This window comes from Suncus etruscus, chromosome 1 (genome assembly GCF_024139225.1).
Source record: "Suncus etruscus isolate mSunEtr1 chromosome 1, mSunEtr1.pri.cur, whole genome shotgun sequence".
Taxonomy (NCBI): Eukaryota; Metazoa; Chordata; class Mammalia; order Eulipotyphla; family Soricidae; genus Suncus; species Suncus etruscus.
Window position 1 is genome coordinate 188,229,309 of NC_064848.1, and position 23,838 is coordinate 188,253,146.

The 23,838-nt window shown below is 37.6% G+C and overlaps 2 protein-coding genes across 2 annotated transcripts; both read right to left on the reverse strand.

Moving 5' to 3' along the window:
* Positions 1-565: 565 nt before the first annotated feature.
* On the reverse strand, positions 566-7,252 carry KRT39 (keratin 39). The gene is made up of 7 exons (XM_049779811.1): positions 6,788-7,252; positions 5,875-5,957; positions 4,937-5,093; positions 4,132-4,293; positions 3,905-4,030; positions 2,257-2,477; positions 566-827 (listed from the first exon to the last, which is right to left on the reverse strand). Exons 1-7 carry the CDS (start codon positions 7,250-7,252, stop codon positions 566-568), a joined length of 1,476 nt encoding a protein of 491 aa, XP_049635768.1.
* Positions 7,253-17,672: 10,420 nt separating this feature from the next.
* On the reverse strand, positions 17,673-23,630 carry KRT40 (keratin 40). Its single transcript, XM_049780445.1, has 7 exons — positions 23,184-23,630; positions 22,227-22,309; positions 21,789-21,945; positions 20,525-20,686; positions 20,314-20,439; positions 18,251-18,471; positions 17,673-17,772 (listed from the first exon to the last, which is right to left on the reverse strand). Exons 1-7 carry the CDS (start codon positions 23,628-23,630, stop codon positions 17,673-17,675), a joined length of 1,296 nt encoding a protein of 431 aa, XP_049636402.1.
* Between the last annotated feature and the right edge of the window lie 208 nt (positions 23,631-23,838).

The following is a 23,838-nucleotide window of genomic DNA, read 5'->3' on the forward strand; positions in this document are numbered from 1 at the left end:
TGAGTGTGAATAAAATCATTGAAACAAGAGTTCAACAAAATTTATATTTTTAACTGTCCATTCCAGAAACTAAATCACAAAAATCTTTTTCTTTGTTTATGCTGTTTCCCTATAGGTATCTTTCGATATTCCAAGAATGAGATTGGAAGGTTGTAGATTTTTCACCTTCATTGTACCATAGCCAAAAACAATCCTAGAACTTGTCTGGCTGGCTCTAAAGAGGAATGTAAGTAAACAAGACCTGAGTAAACAAAAGAGAAACCTGCCCATCATCTGTAGAGTCATTTGATGTAGGTCACCTTCCAGGGCATTCATAAGTTGCTGCCTGTCCCTCTGATAAACATACAATGTGCTTCCAGAGAAATGCCATTTATTATCATGTTAACAGCAGCAATTTAGGGCTGTAGCAGAATGACAGATTTTTCTATCCAGCCATGGAGACCCACTATAGTAATAGTAGTAAGAAACTAAGTACCTTAAGGGACTGGGGAGTTCTTAAACCTTTCTGCAGGCACAAGTATTGGTCTCTTTCATGCATGAGGGTCATTTTCATCACCTTGTGATGTTAGATTTTGACAGATCGGATGATATAGCAAGGCTGCACATGCTCGTGAGAAGAGATGACTTTCCCATCCTTGATCTCTTCAGTGATGGTGCAGATTTTCACCAGTAACCGAGTCAGGGCCTCATAGGTACAGCAGGGCTCACACATAACACGGGGAGCTGAGATTGATGTACAAACTGGAGCTGTGCATTCCCTCACTCTGGCCTTGTTGTGAATGCAAGTGGAAGGCTCACATTTGGTGGCACATGGATTACAGGGAAGCCTAGGAAACAACAAGAAGAGCATAGAAGACACCATGGAGAAAAACGACAGTGGTTAATTTTTCAACAAGTGTCACTCAAAGCAAAGCACTTATCCAAATGCTTAGTCATTCACGTTGTGGAAGAAAATGAATCAGAACTGAGTGATGGGAAAGCAGCAGGATAGGCTTAGAGGTAGTAGGCTATGTAAACTGCCATTGCAATCAAGACTACAGTGTTATGGAGAAATATCATGCCAGGAGTCAAAGACTGGGTGGCGGCACCCTACTGTCATTTATCACATAATGGCTGGACTGCAGGAAATTCAGTTCACCTCTCTCAAGCTTTTATTCTTCAACCTAGGATGATATAATGTAAACTAAACTCACAGATCAACAGTGCTAGGAACCAGTTTAGGGGATTATTATTGGAGGAAATGAAGTTAATGAGATACTTTGCTTTTTAGAGAATCTGTCATAATCTTACTTATGATTTATATAAAGAGGTGTTCTTCATGATTTTATCTGGAAGTTTCAAAGGGCCCTCAGAGTGCCTAAAAATCTTTAGAATATTGGAGTTAGAAAGTGCTATTTTTCTTGAAAGATTTATGACATGTTCATTCACTTCAGCTTAAGAAAATACGTGAAGAGGGCTTCCTGATTATTTTGTGAAAGCAAGATCAACATAGAAATAGTAGCTAAGTCTACCCTTCAGTGTTTGACAAATTGCTTTTGCCACTAGTGAGTTTATTATATATTATCATTTAAAAGTTGCAACTTCTGCAGCAATAGTACAGTGGGTAGGGCCTTTACCCTGCATGTGGCTGACCCAGGTTATATCCCTGGCACCCCAAACGGTCGCTTCAGCCTGCCAGGATTGATTCATGAGCTCAAAGTCAGGAGTAATCCCTGGCCATCGCCAGTGTGCCCAACCCAAATAAATAGAAATAAAAGCCGCAACTTCTATTAAGATATTGAAACCAACATATAAGAACAATAAGACAATAAGGGACAATAAGCACAATAGGGACAAGTGGCTAGGGCAGGGTTAAGAATTTTATCCTAAGCAGAATGCTCCTCCAAAGGTAGCAGAGTTATGCTGTTTAATCTCATGAAAAGTCCAAATTTATCATAGGGGTGGGATGGTGGTGATGGGAATCTGTAAGTCACCAGGAATATTTATTATGGAAGACCCTACTTCTCTCTTAGTGACTTCTAAAATTCTACGAAGCTAAAGAACCTATCAGGCATGGACTTGGCACAGTGTTTCTTCATAATAGTTTAGCTAAGCTAATCAGCAGCTCAAAGTTTTTGGACTAAGTAAGTCTCAAAGTTCAAGTATAGAATTCTTTTCGTACAAGCTCCCCATCATCCACAAGAAGATGCCTTTTCTCAGTGACAATGCATAAGTGTGCAAACTTCTTTCTTATGAAATCTTTTACATTTGACATACTTGTTATCTGAGTTCTCAAGAAGGCTGCGGTATGTAGCAATCTCACACTCCAGCTGTGACTTGACATCCAGCAGAACCCCATATTCTTGGTTCTCTCTTTCCAGGGTACACCGTATCTTTGCCAGCTGTGCCTCCAAGTTGTCAATGAGGCATTGGAACTGGGCCAGCAAGCTTGTGTAGTGGGCCTCTGTCTCAGTCAGGATGCCTTCTTGGGAATCTCTCTACCAGAAAGGAAAAACAAAATTAGAATTTATAATGATTATTCCATTAAACCCAGGTCACTGGTTATCTGAATCATTTGAAACAATAGATTCTTTGTGACAGGTATTAATGAATCTTCAAGCCCTATTATTATCTCCTCCTCAACTAAATCTGAAAACAATATCAACAACTATGCTAAAGCATGCTTCTGTGTCAGTTTATCCTTCTCTTCTTTTAATTGGTTAATCTCCTACTTTATTCTCCTACCTATGAGAGAAAAATATTCCCATGTGAGGACCAGAGCAAGAGTGCAGTGGATAGGGCATTTGAATCGCTCTTGGCTGACCCAGATTTGATCCCTGGCATCCCAAATGGTACTTTGAGCAGCATCAGGAATGAGTCCTGAGTGCAGAGCCAGAAATAACTTCTAAGCATTGCTGGGTGTGCCCCCCCCCTAAATATTCAAACCAGACATTAAAATTCATTAGCGTAATTCTTCATTCTTAAGTTATACCTTCAGAAGCAAAAAAGTAACATTGAGTCATCAATAATTCCCAAATCAATTCATTCCTTTAAAGATGAGAAATGAGACTTGAACTTTAGTGGTTAAAGCTCTTTTCTGTAAATTTATAGATATAGAATTTTATAATTTTCTCATTATTCTGTTGGAGAAAAACTGAGATTCTAGAGGTTAAATGTATGAGTTTCCTGTAGTCACATGCCTAACCTGGGGCAAAACCAGTTTTGAGGCAAGATCTTTCTAATACTGCTTAGATAGAGTATTAAATAATTTCTTACTTTAGAGAAACAATGCAAAGAGGCGAAAGAAACTCAGGAATTTGAATTCCTGCTCATGTGTGAGTGTGTGTGTGTGTGTGTGTGTGTGTGTGTGTGTGTGTGTGTGTGACTTCTGACAAATATTTGAAGTCTCAAGACATTGATAACACTATTTATAAAAATAGTTAAGGTGACACTCCCTTTGAATTTGGCTTGGGAAAAAAATCACCTGATTTTGAGTCTCATCTGCAATTGACTTAATAATAATAATAATGTCTGCTTCCTTATAATGTGAGAAATATGTACTATTATAGTTTGTAATATTGCTTCATGCATAATAAAATGCTCTCTTAGAGTTTCCCAAAGGGCAAGCCATTATCATTATTGTCATCAGATGCTCTTTAAAAAAGGTATTCACAGCCAAATAAGTTTTGAAATGCTGAACTCCATATATACCAGTTTTGGAGGTTCACAGTATAGCTCATTCCATTAAAGTCTTTCAGGAAGGGCCAATTGTTTAAACAGGCTTATTTGACCACAATTTCTTTTTTGTTTTTTGACCTTGGATACTTTTGTTTTGAAGGATCCAATTTATGAAACATTCCACCACATAGATGTCAGGCCTAATAGCCATCCTGGCTTTACCAGGCGTGGGGTGCTTGCCAGATACCATTTGTTGCTGGGCCTGCAGTTCAATCTCCAGAGCATTCTTCATGCGTCTCAGTTCCATGATCTCCTTTTGGTAGCTCTGCTGCTCTTGAGAGTTGGTGACTATCTGCTGCTTCAGCTCCTCCATCTGAAACACAGTCAAGGGACATGTTGTTCTGCAGCAACTTGTGACTGGTTAAAGGGCTCCTGGAAACATAAAGTCAGCTGATTTGGAATTTTTCTCCCCACCTGCATGTTGAACCATTCTTCCACATCTTTACGATTTGTCTCCATGATAGACTCATAGTGACACCTCATTTCTTGGAGAACTCTGTTTAAGTCAACAGAAGGAGCAGCAGTTACTTCAATGTTGAGTCTGTGCCCCAGCTGACTCTGCAAGGAAGTGATTTCCTACAGAAAGAAAGAGAATGTGAAAAGTTACTTATTGACAAAAATAAGATAAGTTGTTGATCTTGTTTCAATTTGGCTGCAATATTCTAATTGCTTTTGAAACAAAGCCCCCCAATAAGGGAATGCCATGATCTAGAGATACTATTGGGTCACTCTAAAAGTTACTTAGACACTCCAAATGTTATTTTTTTAGACATGATTAATATATTCAAATATGTCCCAAATGAGATGCAATCTATTAGCAAGCTTAGGATTTTAAGAAATGTGCACCACTTTAGTGTTGGTCATGGGTGAAGCTGCAGAGGGAGCACTTAGCTTGGATCACTTTAGTCTCTATGATGTCAATATAGATTCATGGCAATATTGACTTACAGCCATAGTAGAAAAAATTATATAGAGAAGCCCACAAAATAGATGGAAATCTGTAAGGACAAAAAAATTGGGCTACTTCCTCTCCTAGAAAAGCTGTGGTGGACACCAGGGACTTCAGATACTGGAACTCTTTGGTAATAGAGATAGTTATTGTCAGGATCAACCAACAAACAAACACAAACTGTACTATCAAATGGGGACTTTTTCTGTCAAGATCAACACAAAGGCATTAGAGTTTTTCTAGAAACTAGTGACTCAGTTTTTCTCTAACCTTTTCATGGTTGGTTTTGAGACAAAGGAGTTCCTCCTTCAGAGACTGGACTCGTGCCTCCAAGTCAGCCTTGCCCAGGGTCAGTATATCCAGAATGCGCTTTAAGCTATTGGTATCTGCCTCTGCTAGCTGGCGTAGGGACAGTTCAGCTTCATATCTTTAGAAATAAACATTAAAAGAAAAATAGCAAAAGATAGTGTGAATCAAGTCAACTAAAACTCCCCTTTGCTTCCCCCCTTCCTTTACCGTGTTTCAATCTTGGGCTTTGTTCTCTTTAGAGGTGCAAACATTGATAAACATTATTACTTAAATATTATCCCTAAACTAGTTTTTTAGAATGATGCATTTGTTTGCTTGTCTATTTGGGGGCCACACCTAGTGGTGCTCAGGGATTAATCTTAGCTCTGTGCTTAAGGATTATTCCTGGTGGGCTTAGGGAATTTATGGGTGCTGCAGATTAAACCTGGGACATCTACCATGGAAAGCAAATATTTTACTATCTCTACAGACCATATAATTTTTTGAGATGAAAAATTAATTTCTTCTTCTGTCTGAGGTAATATAGTTTAAGTAAAAAGAACATTGAACTAGGACGTGGGAAACTTGTGTTCAAGTTTTGACTCTGTCTTGTACTAGTTATCTGTCTTTAGATTAATAAATGGAATTCATGAAACTACAGTTTTATTGCCTTAAATGGGGTACCAATATATCTTTCCTATTTAGTCTGGACCTCTTGTTTAGGTAATCAGAGAATTCATATATTAGAAAATTGTGTAAGGTTTACTTGTGAGTAGTTATTAAAATGAATGATTTATTGACTATGAATTCTCCCTGGTCTAGAGCATACTACAGAGGAGGTTAATAGATATAAGGATAATAGATTTTAGCATTGGAGGCAGGGTGAATTCTGTCATGAGTGACAGCGCTCATGTGCTTACTTGGCTTTCAAATCATCAGCAGTCAGTTTGGCATTGTCAATTTGTGAGACCAGCCTGGAATTCTCAGCCTTGGTACACAAGATCTAGAATTAAGAAATTTTATACACAAATGAGGCAAGCACCAAGATTTCTTGTTTTACAAAACAACAGACTTGTATGTGTTTCAATTAACAGAGGAACTCTAATTCTATTTCTCATAGATATGCCGGAAACTCAGGAATTGTTGGAGAATTGAGTTTTTGTTTACTTCCTAAAATGCTCACAAATATTACAATAGAATCTCTTGTTTCTTTTGTGCTACTAAAATATATGATCCACTCTAAATTTGTAATAACAGACCACAGTCCTCTTGAATACAGACAACATGAGGACAGGGTCTCCTAGTATATCAATATTTTACTAGAGTTTAGAATAATGTTATAATGTTGGGTGCACTATTGCTGTTTTGCTCAGTAAATATTAAACAAATAAAATGGAGTAAATCCAACGTAGCAGCAACATAACACTCTCAATAAGGAATGTAAGGTTTGGTGTCAGAAGAAATTAATCAAACAAATTAAAAATGATAAAATGAGATCCAAGGGGAAAATAAATGCAGAAACTCACTAAAAATCTATCTGTTGTGATCCCTGTTTTCTTATTTTTGTTAAAGAAAACGACAGCAACAAGTTGTAAACACATTTTGATCCTGAATCCTTTGACTATAATGACAGGGTATATCTCAAAAAAGAAAGGAAAAAAAATGATAAAACTGAATACTAGGTCAAGATGACAGTTTCCTTCAAAAATATCTCCTTCTACCAAATACTTCTCAAGCAAAATGGTAACTTGAACATATTAAGATGTAGAGAATGGCAGTTTCCATAAGAGTGCTAGCTCACAGCTTGATTATATAGATTTCTAAGATTCTTACCTTCTGCTGGAGCTCCTCAATCACCTCGTAGTAGGCCCGGTAATTAGGACATATAGCAGGGAGCATTTTGTTGCTCTCTTCCTGGATTTTACGTTCTAGTTCTACATTTTCTTGTTCCAGCATCCGGACTTTACCCAAGTAGTTAGCAAGGCGACTGTTCAAGATTTGTAGGCTCTCTTTCTCATTGCTGTTGATCCCTTCACCACACCAGCCGAAATCATCCAGAGAAAGACAGGTAAAGTTTCTTACTAAGCAGACAGGGGTGAAACAGAGGCAAGGAGTGAATTGGCATCCCTGGCATTGGGGAGTTCTTCCATCATGGCTAATTGGTTGGCAGCTGTTGAATTGGAGACCACCATGCTGACAGCTGGAGTCGGAAGAGAGGATCTCAAAATTTGTAATCCCAGAGCAGTTTTTACAAGATGTGGATGAAGATTTAGTTGTTGTACAACCCTTAGTATCCATAGTGCATATCCAATTTTGATTTTCTTTAAAATCTGTGGTTCCAGTGATGGGGTAGAAAGCTCAGCTACTGAAGACTGAATCTAAATTCCAAACCTCTTGGCAATTTCTCCTTTGAAGTGTTTATATAGCCTTTCCTCTAAGGGGGTGTCATAGTAGGCAGGATGTTTTCCTTTCTAATGTTTATATTAAATCCCAGAGGAACATCTCATTAGTCTGCTTTTTATTTGCCTGAGAAGAGCATTAACACGTCTCATAAAAATGTGCATTTAGGCAGTTATTAAGGTATTACCCATCACAACGACTACTTGCCATTGGATCCGGAGCTTCATCTTATGCCTTCAAAAGGATCTGTCGTCACAGATCCAACAGCATCCATTATTAAGCAGTTGTGAGTATATTATGCCCATTAAGTCCTCGTTGACCTCACCACCTGTATTGAGTGTGACCAGGAAGAAGTTTATCCTTCTTTTCCTTTCTTCTTTAGAAAAGGGAAACTATTAACATCCAATAATTATTGGTGAATTTATAAGTCAGTCTTTCATTTGTGCCGGCCTAACCAATTCTCCCATTTTCATTCTTAGGACATTGTGAGGATGGATTCAATTGTTCACTTTACATGAAATGCCTGCTGAGATAACTATTTGATTTCCATTTCCGTTTTCTAGGTGAGGCTGGGCTGCTAATAAGGAATGTATTTCCTTTTGATTTTCTAAAACACATTTGATGACCTTTTCAGTGTTCAGTGTTTGTGTATGATCGACTTGAGCTAAATGATTACCATAGTGTCTCTTTATATGTGTTGTTTAAATAGAATCTGTTGCAAGTTATGCATGTTCTTCCTGAAGAATACTTACTCAACATTTTCTTAAGAAAGTTGTTTGTTTTTGATCCTTTAGGAAGGATCTAATTCTAGAGAGAATGTTTCTCTTGCCATTCCTATACCTTCTATCTTCAAAGTTAGCAAATACCAACTCATGTTTTTTCATAGAGCTTTGCCCTGGTACTGGTTCTTTAATCCTCTTCCTTCCTTTAGGACTCTTCTGATTATAATCACTCACTCAGATATTCTAAAAAGAAATCTTATTTTATGGTCAGCTGATATAGTCTGACATATTCAAATGTTCTGGGGGCTAGGACATGAACTATAGCTGATGTTTGCTATTCTACATTTCATCTATTGGAAGGAAACACAAATTAACCATAGTACCAACAGGTAAGTATATAATATTCAGAAATAAGTTCAGTTCATAAAAGTTTAGTTACATGAATAAAATATTAAATGGACCCATATAATTAAATAAGTTAAAAATATTTATTGTGTCTTGAACTAAATAAGGCATTTAGGGTCTGGAGAGATAGTATAGCAGGTGAGGCCCTGGCCTTTTATGCAGCTGACTTCAGTTCAAAACCCAACACTGCATATGGTCCCCTGAGCTCTGCTAGGAGTAATCCTTGAGCACAGAGACAGAATTAAGCCCTGGCATGGGTATAGCTGAGTAGAGTATGGCACAAAAAACAAAGTATAAAAAAATAAGTAAATAGAAAATTTTAATTTACTATTCTAAAAAGCCATGTATCTATACAATAAATTTATAAATTTATTGATATCTCTTAAATTTTTTCCAACTCAAACAAAATAATTATTATTTTTATGAGGAAATATAAAACGAGTTAGGACAGTGTTGAAAAGTCACTAGAAGCCTACTTCTTTTAGGCATTAAATGTATTTTAGAACTGATATAATGAAAATAGGATTAGGGCTAGGATTACATGGTTGCATATATTGATGTTTGAATAGCCAGAGAGGCCAATGGCATAGAAGTTTTGGGACTGGAGAGATAGTACAGCAGATAGGCTCCAACCTGGTTTTAATCACCCCAACACCACATAGTTCCCTAAGCCCAGTCTGAAGTGATCCCTGAGTGCAGAGCCAAGAGTAAGCCTTGAACACAGCTGGTGTAGCCCCAAAACAAAACAAAACAAAACAAAACTGCAAAAATGAAGATAATAAAAGGCTTCAAACTAAATTGTATTCATTATATGACAAATAAGTGAGGAAAAGATAGATTGTCATATGTGATTTGGGGACATTTCTTAATCATTTGGGGGAAGATAAGACAAGTATGTTGGCATCATGCCTCTTGCTGAATAGTAGGAAAAATGAATAGTTGCTCAAAAATTTAAATAAAAAATAAAATAAATATGCTATCAACAGATTTTTATTTTTTATTCTTATTTTTAAAATAATTTTTATTGGGACTGATGTGAATTACAAGTCTTTCACAGTTATATTTAAGGTGCATAGAGGGACCGCTGAGGTGGCGCTAGAAGTAAGGTATCTGCCTTGCAAGTGCTAGCCAAGGAAGGACCACGGTTCGATCCCCGGCATCCCATATGGTTCCCCCAAGCCAGGGGCAATTTCTGAGCGCTTAGCCAGGAGTAATCCCTGAGCATCAAACAAGTGTGGCCCAAAAAACAAAACAAAACAAAACAAAACAAAAAAAAGGTGCATAGTGACAGTGTATTAGGGCAATTCCCTACCATCAGTGTTGACCTCCCTTTGCCCCTATTCCCAGCATGCATCCCATACTTCTCCCCTTTGTCCTCTGGACTGCTAGTGTAACCAGTCCCCTCTGTATATAACTTGTCAACATCTTTTTACATATAAATTTGGAGTAAGCTCTTTCTAATAATTATTATAAGCTAAGAAATCAAAGTCTGGGAGACGATAGCTCAAAAGACTAGAGTACTTATATTGCAATCAGGAGTCCTGGGTATTATTATTCCACACCACATTCTGCTGGGACTGATTTCCAAACATTAAAGCAACAGTAGCCCTCTCAATCCTCAGAAACACAGGGGTTTTCCCTCAAACAAAAACACACTAAAAGAAAATCCAGGATTTTGCAGACAGCTCCAAAAGGATTGAGCCCAGGCTTTGCATGTGTAAGACCCTGAGTTTGATCCCTGGAATCACATAGTTTCTCAAGCAATGCTGAGCCAGAACTGGTCTGCATCACCAGCATTGGGGACTGAACCATTAGGCCCACACTGCTGGATCAAGCATCATCAGAAGGACCCTAGACCACCATGCACTGTGGGGGAGGTTCTGATAATAAAGCAAAAAGAGAAATTTAAGACACTATTCAAAAGTCACTAATTCTATATCAAATCAATGATATCTGAGAAAAACAGCCTATAAAAGATACAATTACAATAGACATCTAAAATAAGAAAAATTGTTCAACGTCAATCATTGAAAAGAAAATGTAAATTTAAAATACATGAGGTACCATTTTATTTTTTCTATTTATCAAATTAAAAAAATCAACTTGATAACAAATGCATTTTATATATATTAAAAACAGTACTCTTATTTATTGACCATGAGAGTGCAAATTGTACAAGTTATTATGATGCTTATATAATTAATACAATGTAATACTGGCGAATGAATCATGAAAAATAATAGAAGTCTAGAAATAACTCACATGTTGGTGGCTGATTGATTTTTTGACAAGTTATAAAGCAAGTCAGTGAGAAAAAGAAATAACTCTTTAAAATGTTGCTGAACCAGATAAGAAACTGAATATCAAATTATGGTTGCATTTTTATTTCTACTTCACAATATAGATACACAAAGTAGTTGAAGCAAATTAAACACATTTAGATGAGGACTAGAGTCTTCTTAGAAGAAAACTGAAGGAAAATATTACTCCTCTTCGAAGAGAAGATGTTTAGTGCAATGAAAGATAATAATCATAAAAAATAAATTGATCTTCATTATCAAGTCTTTTGCTAAACAAAATATGCCATAAGGAAAGTGAATAGAAAAGCCACAGAGAAGTTATTCACAATATACAGAGCTGACAAAGACTTTCTTTATGACTGAAAATTTCCACGCAAGCATACACAAGAATTCTCATTGTGAATTCACCTTCAATAGTTTCAAAATGTAAACAATTCAATGGTCCATCAACAGGCTGATAGATCAAAAAAAAAAAAGAGTGGCATATTTCTTTTATAGAACAGAAAGGATTGACATGCTAGAAATTACTACAGCCTGGAAGAACCTCAAATTCGTGAATGAGGAGTGGAGGGGCCTGGAACAGTGGTGAATAGATATTGGCACTTTGGTGGTGTGATACAGTAGACTTGTAAGCATAAAACAGTAATATTTATACCATTATAAACCACACTCAGAAACATGCTTTTTAAAATAAATTTTTATTATAACATTGTAAATTACCAAGTTGATCTCAATAGTTTTTTTTCTCCAGGCATTAAATGTTCCATCACCAATCCCACCATCAGTGTGATCTTCCCTTCACCAATATTCCCTATTGCCATCTACCACCATAGCCTGTCTCCTTTCAGACACAAACAAGTTTACTTCATTTGTGTTACAACACAAAGGCAAAAGGAATTATCATAACTTTGATCAACAAGGGTCAACTTGAAATGATTGCTATATGTCTCAATGGTGTTACTAAAGTCAGTGTCTAAGGATTTACTGGGCTACGGTTAGTGCTAATTGAGTCTTTTGTGTTAACTGTTTGGGCTCATTGAGTTCCATAAATTGCTCTGTAACTTTCCCACCAGGTGTCCTGTGTTAATAAAGTTGCTGTGCAGTCCAGGCTTTACAGATCTGAAAAACATTTGGTGGCTTGGCACTTTGATAAGATTAGGTCAAGGAGCTGGGCCATTTCTGTGGAAGTGTATTGGGTGTAGCCCTGGGCTGCTGTGGTTCATGCAGAAAGGTTAATCTGTCCCTACCCTATTTCCAGAGAATTCCACAGAGGTATCAGCCCATATCAGACTACCTGGCAAGTATTGGGAAATATCAGCTTCCATTGTTTTCTTATACAGTAACATGTTTAATTAGAAAATTTACATGGAAATCAAGAAGTTAGATAAGAAAGAGTATGGTTTGATTACATTTGAATTAATTTCAATAATTAGCAAAGTCCATCTACAGTGTTAGAGTGAAAGAGTAGTTTTCTCCTGATTGGGGTGATGCATTGGTGAAGGAAGAGGCAAGGGAGTACTTTCAGAGGAAATTCTATATCTTGGTAATTCTATTCTATATATAATCTATCTGGCAATGGTAAACATTTTTATTTTTCAGAGCTAGAGAGATAGTAAAAGGGTTTAGGCACTTGTCTTACATGCAGCCAACTCCAGTTCTATCCCTGCCACTAGATACAGTTCCCTGAATACCACCAATAAAACCCCTGAAAACAGAGTCAGGAGTATGCCCCGAGCACAGCCTGATAACCACCCTCCCCTCAAGAAAAGAATATTACTTTTTAAAATTTTATATTGCTGAGTGTTTACAGTAGGTACAATTTATTGTGTTTCATTTAAACCTGAAAGAAGTTTTATTAATCTAAGGAACAAAAATCTGATATGACCATGCATTTACATAAATATTTATTACCTTAGTCATATACTTAAATTTCAGGTGGATTTAAGTTTCACTTGATAAAAAAAAAGATAAAAATAAGAGACTCTTTGATGCATTAAGAATGGGGAAGACCTTTTAACTGGGAGTTAAAAATATAAAACTATAAAAATTTGATGGGTTTTATTTCATTGAACTAATATTTGAAATAATCCTATTTTAAAAATATCTACAAAATAAGACTGGTTGGAAATCTTTTTAAAATTTTAAGAGTGGATTTCCTTATAGAATTATAGTATATGGCTTTATTTCCTTTTCAATAAAGGTTTTGTGTGCATTCTACAAACTGGATGTATCACTTTCATAATTGGAGAGAACTTAGACTATTGAGATTCAGGTTTTATACTCTTCTGTTCATTTTATAAATTTTCTTTTCTTCTTGGATCTCAGGCAGAGTCACTCTTTGCTGATCCAAGAGCTCTGAAATTCGCTTTGAATTGCTCTCTGAGGTCTATCTTTCATCAAAGGTTCTCCTCTTGCTTGGTTTGTCTACATTTTATTTACAGCTTCATTGATTTTTCTGTTTCTCGGAATTGTGTTTGTTGCCTGATTCTAAAGTAGCTCTTAACCTACCTTGGAAGTCCTTCCTTGGAAGGCAATATTTTTCTTACCCTTAATTACCTGTAAAATAAATCCCTACAGTTTGTGAGATCACCCCACATGCAGTGTTTCTAACCCTAGGTGGACGGGCCTGATGTAGGTAGGGTAGCCACAAAGAATTGATAAACCAAGCCAGTTAGAAAGTCATGGAGTCAGTCAGTGGCTTCTCCTTCGTGGTGTCTCCAAGTGTGCCAAGCCAAATGGCTCTTACTTTATTTTCCTAGAACAAAATTCATCTAGATGGGAGAAGGTCAAGCAAAATCCAGGTGAATTTTTACATTTTAAAGGTCTAGGTGAAAAGGAGAGAAGAAATTGGGGGATTGCCTTTGTTTTGGGTTAATAGCAGGGTATCATCTTACAATTACCAAACTTTTTAATGTTTCAGTGGGTCTTTGTCCCTTTCCCTTTTCAACCACTAGCTCCATCATTTGTGAATGTCTAGCAGACTGGTTGAGCTATAAATCTTAACCTCCAGAAGCACCTTTATTTATTTTAACTGATCACTTTGCCTGAGCATTTTCTTTTTTTGTTTGTTTGTTTTTGGTTTTTGGTTTTGGGTCACACCCGGCACGCTCAGGGGTTACTCCTGGCTCTATGCTCAGAAATCGCCCCTGGCAGGCTCTGGGGACCATATGGGATACCAGGATTCAAACCACTGTCCTTTTGCATGGAAGGCCTTACCTCCATGCTATCTCGCCGGCCCTTCCTGAGCATTTTCAATGCTTCTCTCAGAGTGGAACATAAATTCTTGATCATCTGGTGATTATGAGCCTCTACAATTTCGATCCAATTACTTTACCCACTAAGACTGTACCCTTTTACAGTCTTGTCCAGCAGAATTTCTTACCTTTCTGCATCTTTTATCTCTTCTTGCAGATTTATTCATGGGAATCATCCCACATTTCCAATTTTATCTATATAATTTTTTTTAATCTATATCAGATAGGTGTTTCCAGGCTGGGTATTTGGTTTTTATCCCCTCTGACACTGTTTTGCCTATGGCAGTGTAATTAAGTTTAGTGTGACTGGGCCTAGTTCAAGAATACCCTTCAGTTGCAGTCTCTTTTGCTGCCCCAGCAATTTGCAGATGCTGCAATAAAAAACTACTTATTTTTTCCTTTGTCTTTTTTTTTTTTTAACTGTGTGTGTGTGTGTGTGTGTGTGTGTGTGTGTGTTTCTTTGTTTTGGGGCCACACATGGCTGAGTTCAGGGCTTACTCCTGGATCTGTGCTCCTGGTGTTGCTGGGAATGGAATCTGGCTATGTGCAAGACAAGCACCTTATCCACTGTATTATCTTCTGGGCCTCTTTTTTTTTCCTTTTCTGTTTAATGTGACATTTTAAGAAATCTCAGCTGTAAAAAAGTAAATCTACATTGTCTCTTTAAAAGCAAGTCTGGGGTGATAGTGAAAGAGAAAACCTCAAATGTGCTAACATTTTAATCATTATATCATTTTAATGTGATAAACATAGAAATAAAAGTAAAGAATTTGCTTTATGGTTTTCTTTTTCTTTAATCATTAAGGTTTTGAAATAGTGACTTGGAAATTCAGATATAACACAGAGAGGTCCCATGTGTCTTAGATTATGCCAAGGTATCTCAATCAATCACAGTACAATTGTAAAATCAGGAGGCTGATATTGCTACGGTACATGTGTAGTCAGATATATGTAATCCACTTCACATGTGGAAATTAATGTAATCTCAGCTGTACTAGAGACATTCATTTGTTCAATTACCTCAAAGATCTCATTCATGTTATCAAAGTCACTGTTATAAGTTTGTTCCTTTCAAAAATGGCATAGAAGTAAAGTCATTAATATCTGACTTTTGAGATCATGCTTACTTTGCTCAACCTAGTGTCCCTCATGTCCTGAGAAAGTGTGGTTGATTGTGATTTTGGGTTATTATAAATAAAATTGCAATGAACATGCACATATGTTTTCAGTTTTTGTTTTACTTTCAATCTACTAATAAACTTATATTGAAACTGAGTTTTTGTAGAAAACATTTGATTGGTCCTGCTTTTTAATATTCTTTAACTTTTAATTTTGGGATTCTTTTTATTTTTGCCATACCCTGTGATGTTAGGAGGTTACTTCTGGCTCTGTGCTCAAGTATCATTCATAATGTTGCTTAGTGGATCATATACTGTTCTGGGAATCAAATCAAGATTGCCAGTGTGCAAGGCAAATGCCATACTATATCTCTGTATTATATCTCTAGCTGTGGATCATGCTTTTTTAACCTGATTTTAATCTCTGTCTTTTAATGGGATATATTTAATACATTTATATTTGTTGTGATTATTGACATAAAATTAACCTACATTTAATATTCTGTTTTATGTTTGCTCAATGTTTTTAAGTTTTCTGGTTTCCTGTTACTTGAATATGTTTTAGAATTCCAGTTTTATTTCTCTCTACTGATTTCTTTTTAAAATAAAGAACACCCACCTTGACCAGTGAAACATTCTCATCACCAATGTCCCAAATCTTCCCCCCCACCCCCTGCCTGTATTTGGGACAGGCTTTCTACTTCTCTCATTCATTCACATTGTTATGATAGTTGTCAGTGTAGTTTTTTCTCTAACTGCACTCACCACTCTTTGTGGTGAGCTTCATATCGTGGGCTAGACCTTCCAGCCCTCATCTCATTTGTCTCTGAGAATTATTGCAAAAAACTGTCTTTTGTTTTTCTTAAAACCTTTAGATGAGTGAGACTATTCTGTGTCTATCTCTCTCCCTCTGACTTATTTCATTCAGTATAATAGATTCCATATACATCCACGTATAGGAAAATTTCATGGCTTCATCTTCCTGATGGCTGCATACTATTCCATTATGTAAATGTATCACAGTTTCTTTAGCCATTCATATGTTGAAGGGCATCTTGGTTGTTTCCAGAGTCTGGCTATTGTAGGTAGTGCTGCAATGAATATAGGTGTGAGGAAGGGATTCTATATTGATTTTTAAAGAGCTGCATTATTAAAGGACTTTTAGGTTTTTTATTTAGTGCTTTATTACATGTGCATGACAAATGATGATACTGGCATTTTAAATTTCAACTGAAATTTAAAAACTATGCTTTTCTTTATAATTCTCTTAAAAATATGAATATTTAATACTTTCATTTAACATGAGAAATACCAGAGTTAGTCTAACAACTAAGGGATGCCATTGGGGACCCAGTATTATTATATCATTGTTTTTAATTTTTCTCCTTTACTCTTCTCTTGTTAAAGCTTTAAAAATGTATATTGTGCCTGTATTTGTGGTGTTTCTAGGTTGTAGGTTTTTCCAGCTAAACCCATGAATTATAGGGTCAAAAAACAAGTGAGGAACTTAATACCATGCCATTTCTTCAGTTCTAGGGTGCTAGTTTGTTTAGCATTTTCTTACACTTTTTTATATGTAGCATCTTTCATATATTTTATATGTGATATGTTTTCATTATACCTAAGAAAGGCATGGGGGATGAGTGCATCAACTATATCTTTCTGGAAGCAAAGTTTCTCTAAATGAGAACAATTATTCATGTACCTTAAATGGTTTATAACTTATTAATGTCATTTATTTGACACTTATAACAGTCACAACAAAATTTTATAGGTTTATTAGAATCAAGAATGCTTAAATTACATAGAGAAAATAGATTATACAAGTATGTATATATTTAACTGTGATTACCACTAAATGAAAAACTTCTGAGAAATAAGACTGGAAGTTCTTGGTAATACTGACAATGAGTGTTTGAGTGAGAAACTAAGACTGATTTTACTCTCCTCTTATGTGTCAACTTAAAAAAGACCCATGAAATCATTTATCACATGTGACATTTATGTGTTGATCTAGTTGTATTTGGGAGTTAAAACATTTTTGGCATGGGTTTAAGCAAAATCAAATTATTGGCAAGGAGTTTTACAATTGGAAAGTGGTTATAGTTTAATAGTGATAATCCACTAAAACTCTATCATGTTAAAGGAATGAAAACCACTTTTGTTTTGAAGATTGGTGGGAAAGTTTTAAAGACTACTAGCATATCAGAAAGAAGTAGGGAAGAAATTAAAAATAAAGCAGAAATATATTGAAGAGAGAAATCTTGGTAGTTTTTTTTTTTTATGGGGCCACACAGTATTTGTGCTTGAAATATCAAAGCTTGAAGTACCAGTGCTTAAAATGCCCTGCAATGTCAGTGATGAAAATGGACTCAGTTGCATGCAAGAAAAGAGAGCTGTTTTAGGATAAGGATGTCTTCTTGGAATTTCAGTAAAGATATTCCTGATTGCAGTCCCATCTCCTATCCAGAACACTGCTGGCTTCAAGTCTACCACCTGCCTTGCTGCATGTTGAATTTTCACATACAGCAATTTTCCACTGTGCAAATGATAATTTCTGAGCACGAGTCACAAACTTGGTTTGATGTGTCGGTTGTAGAGGAGGGATTACAGGGAAGTCTGTGGAAAATATATTTTAAAATAAATTTAACAAGGAAAAGCTGGAAAAAACCCTATCAAATTATGCCTACAAATTATGCACTGAGAAATATTCTCTGCAGAGTTAATATTTGACTGAAACCCATTTTATTCCAGAGTTCAGAATTGCCACTTCACAATGCAGTGGCATTTAAGACCAATTCAATGTATTTCCCTTCATTTTGAAAACGCCATCTTTGATGCATGGTCCTCATTTTCCTTTAATGAAAAAGAGGAGCAAAGGGAGAGCCATGGTATGAAAAATGGCATAGAATATTTATGCTGCTTCTGAATATTTTAAACAATATTTCTCATGTCCTATGATTAGCCTCCATCACTTATAATCACTCTTTTAAGGTCTTTTCCATACAGCAGGAAATATGACCTCAGCCCATTCTTAGGGAACTAAGATTCTCTTATTTAGGCCCCTTTTAGTTTCGAATGTGAACCTGGCACTTACCTGCAGTCCTCTCCTTCCAGCAGGCCCTGGTAGGTGTTGATCTCACCCTCCAGCCTCGCCTTGACATCCAGCAGCACCTCATACTCCTGGTTCTGCCGCTCCAGGTCACAGCGGATCTCAGCCAGCTGTGACTCCACGTTATCAATCAGGCACTGCATCTGGGCCAGCTGAGTGCTGTATTGGGCCTCGGTTTCTGCCACTGTGCATTCCAGAGATTCTGTCTGAAGAAGGAGAACTTGTAAGAAAGGGCTGCTGGGGTCGGAGAGATAGCTTGGAGGTAAGGTGTTTGCCTTGTATGCGAAAGGATGGTGGTTCGAATCCCGGCATCCTATATGGTCCCCAGAGCCTGCCAAGAGCGATTTCTGAGTTTAGAGCCAGTAGTAACCCCTGAGTGCTGCCGGGTGTGACCCCTCCCCCCCAAAAAAGAAAGGGCTTTACAACAATGTCTTGGGGGCTAGCTTGCTTGTTTTTGACTCTTTGCTCTAATCCTTTCTAGCCATGTGATTCCAGAAAAATAACTTTGATTTTTTTTGTGCGTTGGTTTCACTCTAGGAAAAAACAGTAATAGCCTCCCTTACCAAACTGAATAGGAAATGCAAAGGACCTATGTCAGCATAATAAGGAGGATCAAATAAGTCTTTATATGTCAAGGACTTAGAGTAGTGCCTACAAAAATTGGAAAGGTTGTATTTAAAGGTCAGTTAAGACTTCAACTACTATAGACACTTTAATCGATAGTATATCTGCTTGTATAGTTTAAGGAGGACCCCCATATTTGAGAGGAAATGTTGATTATGGACTCCTGGCTTCTAGTGTAGTTAGAAAAGATTTCTGGAATTGAATACTTGGATACAGCCTTCATGTTTGCCTCTTAAGATTGTATCAGTCTTTGTTGCCTAAACAGTTCTCCTCATCTATGATGTAGTTAGTGAAGAGATTTGCCCCAGCAGAGTATTGGGATTCTTTTGTTTTTGTTTTTGTTTTTATTTTTGGCTTATACCCAGGGATGCTCAGGGGTTACTCCTGGCTCTGTGTTCAGAAATCACTCCTGGCTTGGGGGGACCATATGGGACTCAGGGGGATCAAATTGTGATCCGTCCTAGGCTAGTGTGGGCAAGGCAGATGCCTTACCACTTGCACCACCACTCCGGCCCCAGAATATTGGGATTCTAAATGAGTATTGTTCTACTCACAGGATGAGCACTCACCCCATTGGAATGTGGGCCAGAGGGATAATACATGGGTTAAGGCACTTATAATACACACGGGCTAACACTGGTTTGATCCCTGGCACCACATATGACCCCATAAGACTTTCTAGGAGTGACCTCACAGAGTAAGACATGAGCACCTCTGAACCTGGCATGCAAACAAAACAAAATAACCAAACCAAAACAAAATAAAAGCAACACATGGAATGGTTGAGCCCTGCCTGAGAAATCCCGCTCTCACTCATTCTGCTCCTGCCTTTTTCTTTCTTTCTTTTTTTTTTTTTTTTTTGGTTTTTGGGCCACACCCGTTTGACGCTCAGGGGTTACTCCTGGCAATGTGCTCAGAAATCGCCCCTGGCTTGGGGGGACCATATGGGACGCCGGGGGATCGAACCGCGGTCCGTTCCTTGGCTAGCGCTTGTAAGGCAGACACCTTACCTCTAGCGCCACCTTCCCGGCCCCAACTCCTGCCTTTTTCTACTCAGTCTCTGGAGGCTGCTGCACCATGATGATTATCCCAAAAGAAAAAGCCAGTAAGTGCTTGATCCATCCCATCTGTTTTTATCTGGGTAAACAGAAGAGCTTGGAAAAAATGCAATATGGGCAAATGAAAAATCCAATTCTTCAGTCTCATGATTGCTAGGTTTCTCCTCTGGATTATGAAAGAGGGGTGGGTAGCTTTTTTACTAAAAAAAATAATTTGTTTATTTTGGAGTCACATTGGCAATACTCAGGGGTAATTCCTGACTCTATGTTTAAGAATAACTCCTGGTGGACTTCAGGGACCATATAGGATGCCATTAGTGGGATACAGGTCTGCTGCCAGGCCAGAGCTGAGTTTCCCTTACCCACCAGGTTTTGCTGCGCTTGGAGCTCAATTTCCAGTGCATTGGCTTTGCGTTTCAGTTCCAGGAGCTCCACCTGGCAGTCCTGCATCTGCTCAGCACTGGAAAGCTGCTGCTGATTTAGCTCCTCCGTCTGAAAAACAGGCATGATTAGAGAAGGCAAATAAGCCAGGAATCTGGAAGATCCACCGTGTTTTCTTTCTCTGCATAGTGCTGACCTGAACCGCAAACCATTCCTCCGCATCTCTGTGGTTGTCGGCCAGCACTTTTTCATACTGACAGCGCATCTCATTCAGGACCCGGTTGAGGTCCACCGTGGGGGCAGGATCTATCTCCACGCTGAGTCGGTCACCAAGTTGGTCCCGAAGCAAGCTGACCTCCTGAACATGGGAACAAGTAGAGAATGTCAGAGAGGAGGGAAAATGTCACCTTGTACCCCAATGGCAGCCCATTCTTTTTCCTGGGAGCCATGGCAAGCATGATACTTTAATTGAGAGGGCCTGGGTGGAGTTACTTGTCCCTGCTTCGATGTTTTTATTTGTGAAATGTGTATAATAATCATCTTACTATTTTCAGAAAGCTACTGTGAAATCTTTGGGTCAATACCTACAGAAAGAACAGATAAAAGTTCTTGACACATAACAAGAGCTCAATAAATGTTAGCTATTATTATCATCAAAGTGTGAGGGGCAAACTGGCTTTATGATATCACTAAGGTTTTTATTCATTAGCTCATCCATATGGAGTAAACACACAGCTTCCTCTTCCTGATTTTTGAAGTCAATAAATGCAGTTTTGTTTTTTAATAAAGTAGGCAGGCCTAGTATTACATGAGTCTTTCCCTCTTTCTGTAATAGGCTCACATTCTTTATCAGGCTGAATTATCATATCTTTTAGGTTAGCGGTAGGAGAGGTGTAAAGTGTCCTAGAAAGGCCATGTATATATATATATATATATATATATATATGGTGTTGTTATATATATATCTATACATCTATCTATCATCTATCATCTATCTATCTATCTATCTATCTATCTATCTATCTATCTATCTATCTATCTATCTATCTATCTATCTATCTATCTATCTATCTATCTATCTATCCATCCATCCATCCATCCATCCATCCATCTATCTATCTATCTATCTATCTATCTATCTATCTATCTATCTATCTATCTATCTATCTATCTATCTATCTATCTATAGCAGCAATGGCTGAAAGAGAGTTTGGATTCTTCATCTGATGTTGGCTTGAATGTATTCACATCAATTTTCGTTTTTATTTTGGGAGAGGTGATTTTAGGCCACATCTGGCAGTGCTCAGGGCTCTATGCCCTGTGATCACCCCTGGCAGTGCAGAAGGGCCAACATTTAGAGACACACTGAATGATTAGGCTAACAGTGCACCTTTTCTAGACAAGATTAAATCAATCCTTTTTTAACTCTATCCCCTTCAGACTCCTTTCTACTTGTTCACCTTTTCATGATTTTTCTTAAGGCAAAGTAGATCATCCTTCAGGGACTCCACATGAGCTTCCAGGTCACCTTTGCACGCAGTCAGCTCACCCAGGATCCCACGTAGGCCACTGATGTCAGCCTCTACCAGCTGGCGAAGAGACAGTTCAGACTCGTACCTTTCACAATAAAAGAGAAACAGCTGATGCTTACCTTCTAGGCACTGCCCCAAGGGTGGGCAGTGACACAGGTGGGCTGTGACACATGAACCCAGGTGGCATGTGTGTCCACATTTTTTCTATATCCAATCCACAATCATTACAAATTTGAGATCAGCAAAAATCCTTGGCTTGAAAATATTCTACAGAGAATGTTCATGGTTTGTGCATCTCTGAGACAGACAGACAGATGGACAAACAGAGACGATTACAAGTTATTTTCAAACTCAGGTGAAACTTACCTTGATTTAAAGTCATCAGCAGCCAGTTTGCAGTTGTCAAGTTGCACAGCCAGTCTACAATTCTCTGCCTTTGTGCACAAAATCTGTGAAGTAAGGAATTAAGTAACTAATAGGTTTTTGAAGGAAGCCTAAGTATTTTCTGAGCAATCATGCCCCTTTTATTATTAACCATGTAACTTCATAAAAACACATGTTGATTTATGAATGAAGTAGAGAAATAAAAAGTTTTTTAAGTGTCCAGCCATAGCCTGCAATATTTCTTGTCAGCTGAACTCATATGTTTTCTCTATAACTAGATAGTATTATGACCATTTTCCTATTAATGATAATACAAATTCATCAAAAAAGGAAAGAAAATAATTCTGAGATGAAATTATATAATATAAAGATGACATGTTGGGAACCAGAGTGATAGTAGAAGAGGTAGGGTATTTGCCTAATACAAGATCAACATTTTTCCTATATCCAATCCACAATCATTACAAATTTGAGATCAGCAAAAATCCTTGGCTTGAATCCTTGGTTTGATCCCTAGTACCTCATATAATATGAACCTGCAATGAGTGATCCCTGAGCACACAGACAGAACTAAACACTGAGCACTGCTGGATGTAGTCTCAAAACAAAAAAACAAAAATTAAAAATAAATAGAAAGATGACATTTCAGCATCTTTATTAGAAATAATAAGACTATATTAAGCTATAGTCAGAAGTAATTTTTAAATATAACTTCCTGTCTTCTATAAATGATAAGCATGAAGTCTATAAGTAAGTGGATTTATAACAGCTACTCAATGATTAATAATAGCACTGGGGTTAGCACTTAATCTTCTAATTTTATTACACCACATAACCTCCGGGGTTAACCCCTTGCCCATTTTCCTAAACAGATCAGCCACTGCAAGTAAAAAAGAAGCAAATGACAGACTAGAAGCATAAGGCAATGAGACATCAGACCTTTTGTTGGAGCTCTTCAATGGTGTCGAAGAAACTCTGATAATTGGGACACACCAATGGGATGTCATCTTCGCATTGCTCTCGGATCCTGCATTCCAGCTCTGCATTCATCTCCTCCAGGCCACGCACCTTCTCCAGATAGTTGGCAAGTCTATCATTCAAGAACTGCATAGTTTCCTTCTCATTGCTATTGAATGCCCCATCCTCACACCATACACAGTTCCCAACCAAGCAGGGCGTATTACAACTTCCAGCAACGTAGCAAGGTGCCAGGTAACCGGTTGTCAGATAAGACCTGGAGAGGAAGGTAGGGGTCTGGCATCTCGAGGAAATATAGGTGTTGGGGAGACACATAGTTTCTTCACAACATATAGAAGCAGTTGTACAATCAGAATCTATGGCGCTAGACTCTGAAGAGCAGCCTGCAGGGAAACATACTGAAGTCATCTTACTACAAGAAAAGAACTAAGATAGACTGCAAAACTCCAGCTGCCTGACTGCATAGTCTTCTTTCCTCCTGAGACTTTTATAGAGCATCCCCAAATAGTTATTTACAGAATGAACCGGATGTTTTCTCCATCGCTGATGGTTGCTACCAGTCTTCATACAAACGTTTCATTAGTGTTGTTTGTTTGCTAAAGAAGTTTTAGGCCTC

Coding starts and splice junctions, on each gene's coding strand:
- KRT39 (XM_049779811.1), bottom strand. CDS start 7,252: ATGGATACTAAGGGTTGTACAACAACTAAATCTTCATCCACATCTTGT. Junction 5,958..6,787: donor TTGAGGAGCTCCAGCAGAAG/GTAAGAATCTTA, acceptor TCTTAATTCTAG/ATCTTGTGTACCAAGGCTGA. Junction 828..2,256: donor CTTGAGAACTCAGATAACAA/GTATGTCAAATG, acceptor GTTGTTTCCTAG/GCTTCCCTGTAATCCATGTG.
- KRT40 (XM_049780445.1), bottom strand. CDS start 23,630: ATGACTTCAGTATGTTTCCCTGCAGGCTGCTCTTCAGAGTCTAGCGCC. Junction 22,310..23,183: donor TTGAAGAGCTCCAACAAAAG/GTCTGATGTCTC, acceptor CTTACTTCACAG/ATTTTGTGCACAAAGGCAGA. Junction 21,946..22,226: donor GCTGATGACTTTAAATCAAG/GTAAGTTTCACC, acceptor TTATTGTGAAAG/GTACGAGTCTGAACTGTCTC.